We start from the raw sequence: 7,989 nt of genomic DNA, 5'->3' as shown, positions 1-7,989 counted from the left end.
TACTTTTGACTGGACTTGTGATGTCTTGCTGCTGCAATACCTCTGGCCCGAATACCATCAATTCGTCTTTGACTTCATGTTCGCCGTACAAGACACACTGTGGAGCTTCGCCCGCGTCACACTCCCATTCGGGCTCCTCCTTAACTACAGCCTCGCACTTCACAAACTCTAGTGAACCGCCGACTGTCCCGCCTCGGCTGACTCCATAGCACGGTATTCGGACTTGTTAAATGTTATTAGAGTTATGACATCTTAGGTTGATTGAATTGAGCGTTCTTTAGCATATTAGCATAACGATATACTTAATGCGATTGGTTTTGCTTGCACATAAATAAACATAGTAAACACAGCACAATTATACTTTTAGGACTAGAGTAAGTTAGTTTTAGTTGTATTTATATTTGTTTAATTATTTGTTTAGGTATATTGTGTGTTTATTTATTAAATAAAATTATATTTTATGAATGCAAGCAAACTGCAATGCAAAGATAATGCACTGTCAACGTCAATTTCAAATGTCATGTACTTTGTAGTTGTTTTTTTTCTTATCTACTTCGAAAAAAGCAAAGTAATTGAACCATCAGAAATGTCTTATTTTTTACTTAGTCTTCACATCACAGAATCGGTATGAGACGCCCAGCAACAGCTTGTTCGTTATCGTTACGAGGTTATAAAGGTCAAACCGTTTTCCATGAGCCGAATCCGAGCTGAGGCCTTATTGTCTAACGTACTTTTGGAATTTTCGGGGATTAGTAAATTATGATAAGGGTAACTCTCGTCTTGACAGTCGAACTGACAGATAAGAAAAATAAACAAAAATGTCGCGGTCGCGTTGCTTGTTGTATGTGTGTTTCCACCTCCACCTTTAGATAGAGCAGAGCAGAAGCAGAAAGAAAAGAAAATACCAAATAGGTACTGCTTGTGATTGGAGTTTTATTAATTAAAATTTTATAATTTAAAGAATTAGTAAGAATGAGCTCCTCGAGTGAAGACGAAACATTAAATCCAGGAGGTGCAGCTAGTGATGCGAAAAATGCGATGTTGAATTTGTTGAATTCAAAATCAAGAAGTGGTTACATTCTTCAATACGCAAATTTTATGAAGTGGAAAAAGCTACATGGCGTGGAGTCATTTTCGGAAGAAGTTTTATTAGATTATTTTAAAGAGTTAGCAAAAACTAAACAGCCTTCTACTCTTTGGGCCGTATATTCTATGTTGAAAGCGACACTGGGTCCTAAAAAGAATATTCATATCGCTAAGTACTCCAACTTGAAGGCTTTTATTAAGCAAAAATCTCGTGGATACATATCGCAGAAGTCTAGAATGTTCACTGCTTCAGAAGTTGAGACTTTTTTAAAAGAAGCACCGGATCACATCTATCTTGCTGTGAAGGTATGTCAGAAATAGAAGCTGTTTGAAAAGTTAATTATGAGAAAAACTATGACGCGTTACATCTCAAAAATCTTCATAAGTTGCGGGTTCACAATGGATGCAAGCCACTTCCAACCGAGGCAACTGCCAACTGGAGGTCTAAGGGGGAGGCCTATGTCCAACAGTGGACGTCCTACGGCTGATATGATGATGGTGGTGATGAATACTTGAATGCCCCCTTAGTTGAGAAGAAGGCTGTCTAAATTGGTCTCGACCAGGAAGAGCTGGAAGTAGCCGCTCAAGATTGAACTAACACTAAGCTATAATGACTTCTTAAGTAACAGATGGGGCTCTGAAATGTTTGAACCACTTTTTCTATGTATTACGAAAATGTAAGCATAATGACCACAAACTAAACCCAATTTCTAATCTGCGAGTAAACACTGCACATGATTGCGATTTTCATAACTCACAGGAAACGGTTGAAACACTTCAGAGCCTCACCCAAATATATTATTGTTTCATTTATATTTTATATGTTACAGGTAGCCTTGATTTTCGGAATAAATGGCTCATGTCGGATCATCGAAATGATAAATTTTCGAGTTACAGACATCAAGAAGCACTCTGATCAACTGTTACTAGTTAATGTAATGGCATCACAATCAAAACAAGCAAGATCATTCATGATCCTCAACAAAGATGTTGAAATAGTTGAAAAATACTTAGCACTAAGACCGAAAAACATGAAGACGGACAGATTCTTCATCCGTTATAATCTGGGCAAGTGCAGACACCAAGTTATTGGAAAGAATAATATACAAAAGTATCCGAAGAAGATAGCAGAGTATCTGAAGTTGCCGAACCCTGAGAAGTACACAGGACATTGTTTCCGGAAAACGGCTCTCAAGTTGTCTAATACCTCAGATTTGATTGAGTTTAGAAAGGTTATTTTTTTTTATCAAACATCTTTATGATGAAAAATCTACAAGCTGATACCCTAGTAAGCTGTCATGTTGTACAACGGTCAGACCGGTCAGACCATGGAAAAATTTACATAAACATTCTACATAGTTTGCTCTTTCATTTTACTAAAACAGGATTTGCATACCAATGATAAATATATTTATTTTTTGCCAGTAAGTCATACAGTGATACTACGGTTTTCAAATATTGTAAATGGACTCTTTATAAAGGACCATTTTTTACACCCTTTTTACTTTGGTATTTGTGTAACACCCATATTACAGTCTGAAAAATGACCATTCCTCCCTCCTTCTTCTTGGTAGCAGCGGATCTGGGTTTGATCAGCCTTGATGTAGACAGGTAGCGTAACTAAACTATATTTTTATTTTCCAGAAAATAGAGCAGCCTGCCCTCACGCAGGCTCCAGGCGTAACTGTCAAGGTGGAGAGAGCAGCGAACGATATGCCATTTGACTTCATTGATGTTAAAGGTTTGCTATGGTTTTTGTTAAGGCAATGATATTGATAAACTTGAGAATTCACTTGTAGCAGAACATAGAGTATCCGCCAAAGCAAGAATCAAGCACAGAGCCAAACATTGCTACCTGAAATCTAATTAAAATGTTCCTTTTTGTTTTGTGAGCTTCTTACCTGTACTGTAATTTAATATTCGCTAGAATGCTCATTACTGGTGAATACTCAAGTTTATCAGCAACTTTACCTCAAATAAGTATCATGAAATAACCAATGAGGACTTTGTGGCAGGTAGAATATCTCTTTACTCCGTTTAATTTAAGGTTTCAATTAACGGTCAAATTGCAACACACGTCTCTCGGTATTTCGAACACAAATGGACTAAAAATACTTACATAATACATTAATTGGCGGCATTTATTGTTTTTATTACAGAAGTTAACACAATTTTAAATAGTTTTATCTACATGCATATCATAACTTCCCTATTATATGTTCAGAAACGACTATCAAATGGCCTTTATTAAGAAACCTGGTATCTGCGGGTGCATCTTAATGTTCACATTAAAGTACAGTGCATCTTAATGTTTACATTAAAGTATTGGTAATACTTGTTTTAACAATGCATATCTGTACATATTGTAGAAATCTTATGACATGCATGTACTAAGACTAACTTAAAAATACAGGCCATATCTGAACATATTATAGAAAACTTATGATATGCATGTAGATAAAGTTATGTATGCGGCTATACATAATTGGGCATTAAAACACTCGTGTGATCATATTATCACACTCGTACTTTAATGCCTCTCATTATGCACCAGCCACATAAATAACTATTGTTGTTTCATTTAATAACGTGTGCAAATTTTACTGTTAAGTTTAAAATGTTAAAATGAATGGAGTATAGATGGCGCCTGTATCGTGAGGTCCATTTGACAACTTTAACATATGTCACATTTGTGATGATTGGCTCAATAATTAACCCGTCGCGCGACCAACGACTTTTTTGGTCATTTTGGACTAGTACTTAGATACGCGCCACTGTGGCGCGCAGGGCGTTCGACGGGTTAAAACAGCCTAGTAACTGGTAGTTATCCTCTGAAAACTGGCAGATTATCGAACAAGACGTCCACCTACTCACTGTCACAGTCAACCTCAACATTGGCAGAATCATCAAAAAATTTGATGGAGCCACTTTCTCCTAAATTTGAATTGAACTAAATTTACAAGTAAGAGAGTAAGACTATAAAGTCATATAGACCTCTCGTCATCGAGTGATATTTTGCCTGTCAGGAATACCTCATTGAAAAAAAAAATGCATTTTTCAGTACCACCTCAACCGTCGCAGCCTCTTCTCCGCACTCCGCCTTCCGTAGTCGTCAGAGACCGAAAACAAGCCTAACGATGGAACTATTAAACCGCCAACTTAAAAGAGACGAAGAGCGAGAGAGAGAGGAACACAGGCGTCAGATGGAGTGGATTAAGGTTGAAGCGAGACGGGTAGAGGCCGACGCTGAGTGTAATGCTGTGCTAAAGAGGATAGCAGACGTAGCTATGGCTTTTCTTGAAAGACTGACAGCTAATGGTGTGACGCGGCATTGATTTCAGTTATATTAGCAATAATAAATAAGATGAATAAAAAATATGCGTTCGAATTCGAACGCGTAGACAAAGGAGTGTCCGTGTATTTGTTTTTATTCGATATAGTAATAAAATAACTTTTAAAATTAGTTATTGCTTATTTAATGCTTCAATAACAACAAAAAACGAATAGTGTCAGAAATTAGGCTTTTTCGACAGGAGAAATATCGCTAGATGGCGTTAGTATCGGGAGCTTACTGGTGGTAGTGGTAGGACCTTGTGCAAGGTCCGCCCGGATTGCTACCACCATCTAGCTCGCTAATCCTGCCGTGAAGCAGCAGTGCTTGCACTGTTGTGTTTCGGCGTGGAGTGTAAGACACAAGACAGCCAGTGAATTTACTGGCACTTGAGGTATCCCATCTTAGGCTTCTAGGTGGGCAACGCATCTGCAATACCCCTGGTTTCTTCTTTCTTTCTGGCTCGTTTGCCATCCAGTTGAATAAAAAAAAATAACTGTTTTACATTTCTGTCAAATAGTATAAGTATCAGAGGGACGGAACGCCACGAATATCGGATTAGCCCCGCGCTGTCACTCCGACGCTTTGGAAAATGAACGGGTCGGGTCGTACATCTCAAAACAGGTAATTCTTTCAGAATGAAAATCAAAGAGCATATAACCACTACGTTTTAGTGAAAATTTTCGTATATGACGGTTATGTTAATCCATTATTTATTAAAGTTTAGATTTAAATCTTTCATAAAATAATAGATCTAACTCCTTTCATAATTTGTAAGTACATACAAAACCATTCACTTTGAAAAGATGACCTGTTTTGAGATGTACAATATTACAAATTTTAGTGGTCAAACTTGAGTTTTTGTGAAATTAACTGGTTATCAGGTTATCATCGATCCGATGTTTTATGAAAAAACATCGATACATCGAGTATATCGATAGCTTTTCAAAACATCGGATCGATTCGACGTATCGCATTGTAAACATCGATGTTTTCGTTGACATATCGAATATCCCTAAGTGTCAGTCACCCTTTGACATTGATGTGATGTGATAAAATCGTACAACGATTTATGTCTGTTTTTTAATCCGAGATACTAAAATGACGTTTCATGTGTTACCTGTGTTTTGCGTCTCATAAATGGTGATGTGCCGCAACCGGTTACCACCGAAAGATTTTGTACGTACCTATGTTATGTGTATAAAATATGATATGAACGGATCCGTGACGTACTAACATGTAGGGCACTTAATTAATAAGTGTCAGCGGGATGGCAACATACGAAATTCAAATTGTGCACTTCGTAGTATAAGGGTATAGGGCTTTGTAGGGGCCTGACCCTATACACGAACTGCAAAACTGCCATCCCGCTGACGCTTATGTCGTTTTATGTTAATAGAAAGTAGAATATTGAATGTTTTAATGTTACCGATTTTTACCGATTATTTACAATTATATCGGAAACCGAAATCATAGAGCAGCACTGTTCGTTTTATGCTGGCCACATTATTTTTACATTTGACATTTCAGATTCAGACTGTCATTTTAGTATCTAGGTTTCAGAAATGGACCATATATGCCATTTATTTTAATCTTTTCCAATATTATAGGTACAATTTAATTTTAACTTAGCAGCGCATAAATATATAGACAGATACACTTGAAATTATACCGTGATGTATTCTTCATCAAAACATGTGAGATAATTTGGCAAAATACGTGAAAGAAGAGACTGCATTTCAATAATATTACAAAAAAATGTTAAGTGTTTTATTTAGCTAAATTCTCTCATAGTATTTTGATAAAATGGATGGACCAAGCTTCGGGCAGTGCAGAATTTGTCATTCTGAGGGGGCCCATCGCAACATTAAGAAAGTGTACTACTCAAATGGGGTCAAAGAAATTTACTATGATATGTTCGTTGCGTGTTTCAATCTACAAGTAAGTATAGAAAATTTCAGTATTTCCTTAAAACGTTATTAAATTTGTAGGAAAAACTGTGCTAATGAATTAAAGAAGAGAGAATTATGTTTACACATCATTCTACAATAATTATTAATTTAAATACCTTGGCAGGCCAATTAAACAAAAGTATGTATAAAACATGTTATTTTTGTTTTACTTTTTAACATTCAAGAGGTCACATTAGGTTAATTTCTCCAAATACACTGGCCTAACTCTTACTGTTTAAAAAAAAACAAGAATATTATGATATTATTTTGTTCGCAGCAAAACAATATAAATTAAGGTTCTTAAATTATGATATGTTTTTAATATTATGTAACTGAAGAGTTTTTTTGATGTCTCTCTTATGTGTCACTGTGTGACGTATCAAGTTTTTTGAATTTTACAATTTGACCTATAGATAACAATGACTGAATTTATGTCAAATATATGTTTTTTTTTTTCGATTTAGCCAAAAAGTTAATCACCACATAGAATCAGTCAGTGAATCTTTAGTTGAAGTTTACAGAAATCAATAAAAATATTGTTGGTTTAGTAATGTATACCTAGTGCCATCCACGAAGACGCGTGATTTTGTCAAAATTAGACATTAATGTAATGACATTGTAATAAGAACCACGGCACGCATCATCGTGAATGACTCTGTATATGAATAATATAAAAATAGTTTTATTTTTGGGTTCTAATTGATACAAAATAGTTTTCCATTTGTGATTTAAATTCGAACTATAAATTAATCTAAAATTGCTATTAAAATACCAGGGTCTCGGTTCGGCATGCAAACTTGCTGTCGGATTTGAGACCCTGGGTCCTTGGGGTCCCAGCGCACAAAATTTAATTAAAGAAGTGCAAACGCGCTTGGTCGACACTACTGAAGACCAAAGGGCTGGCAGCTATCTCTCTCAATGAATCGCCATCGCCATTCAACGAGGGAATGCTGCCAGCCTCTTGGGCACCATGCCACGGGGGCCTTTTTTTAGATTTAATTTAGTAGGTATTAAGTTTAATAAATTGCAATTAAATTTTTACTTTGAGAGTTCATGCCACAAACCTCTATGGGATAAAGGCTTTTTCCAGACAGACAAGGACATTGTTTAACTATATTAAAATCTCCTTTTTCTACAGTTATTACAGAGTGCTGATACCATGTTAATATGCCTGCTGTGTGTGCAGCAGCTCCGAGATGCAATCACATTCAGGAGTCAAGTGGTGGACTCGGAGCAGAAACTCGCTCAGGGTGTCGCAGAGGCTGGCACCATGTTTATAGAAGGTGAGGCAAGTTGTAATGTTTTAATTAAAACACAGGCGCACATAAGGGTGGAGGGGGGGGGGGGTACGTGCGCCGCGCCCACCCCACTATGGTCAGTGCCCACCCAAGGATGTTGGGTTGCCAATTCGAAATTCTATAATACTGATATCTTCACACAAAAATAACCCTATATGTATAAGCCAATGCACCCACAATAACTGCCCGCATACGCAATAAGAAATTCATCTTCTTTCTCATTCACTGACTTTTTGTATGGAGTTATCATTCTGGTAAACCTTAAATGCACCATGCATTACCGCAGTGTTTGAAGACAAAAGTCTTTGATCAGTGCTGGCAT

At 36.7% G+C, this 7,989-nt stretch overlaps 2 protein-coding genes across 3 annotated transcripts in view; both read left to right on the top strand.

The window, feature by feature from the left end:
• LOC141442963 (zinc finger Y-chromosomal protein-like) overlaps positions 1 to 7,989 on the top strand; it is a 91,533-nt gene that overhangs the window by 77,583 nt on the left and 5,961 nt on the right. The gene's annotated exons all lie outside the window — the stretch shown is intronic.
• On the top strand, positions 812 to 4,496 carry LOC141442966 (uncharacterized). The gene is made up of 4 exons (XM_074108177.1): positions 812 to 1,392; positions 1,917 to 2,318; positions 2,731 to 2,827; positions 4,148 to 4,496. Exons 1-4 carry the CDS (start codon positions 973 to 975, stop codon positions 4,219 to 4,221), a joined length of 993 nt encoding a protein of 330 aa, XP_073964278.1. The 5' UTR covers positions 812 to 972; the 3' UTR covers positions 4,222 to 4,496.

Source organism: Choristoneura fumiferana, chromosome 26 (genome assembly GCF_025370935.1).
Source record: "Choristoneura fumiferana chromosome 26, NRCan_CFum_1, whole genome shotgun sequence".
In the NCBI taxonomy this organism is placed as follows: domain Eukaryota; kingdom Metazoa; phylum Arthropoda; class Insecta; order Lepidoptera; family Tortricidae; genus Choristoneura; species Choristoneura fumiferana.
The sequence above is the reverse complement of the archived record's forward strand: the minus strand, read 5'-3'. Positions and strand labels throughout refer to the sequence as shown.

Bases quoted from the DNA above. Each gene is read 5' to 3' on its own strand.
- LOC141442966 (XM_074108177.1), top strand. From the start codon at position 973: ATGAGCTCCTCGAGTGAAGACGAAACATTAAATCCAGGAGGTGCAGCT. The intron at 1,393-1,916 runs GTATGTCAGAAA...TATATGTTACAG, and splicing joins ACATCTATCTTGCTGTGAAG to GTAGCCTTGATTTTCGGAAT. The intron at 2,828-4,147 runs GTTTGCTATGGT...TGCATTTTTCAG, and splicing joins TGACTTCATTGATGTTAAAG to TACCACCTCAACCGTCGCAG.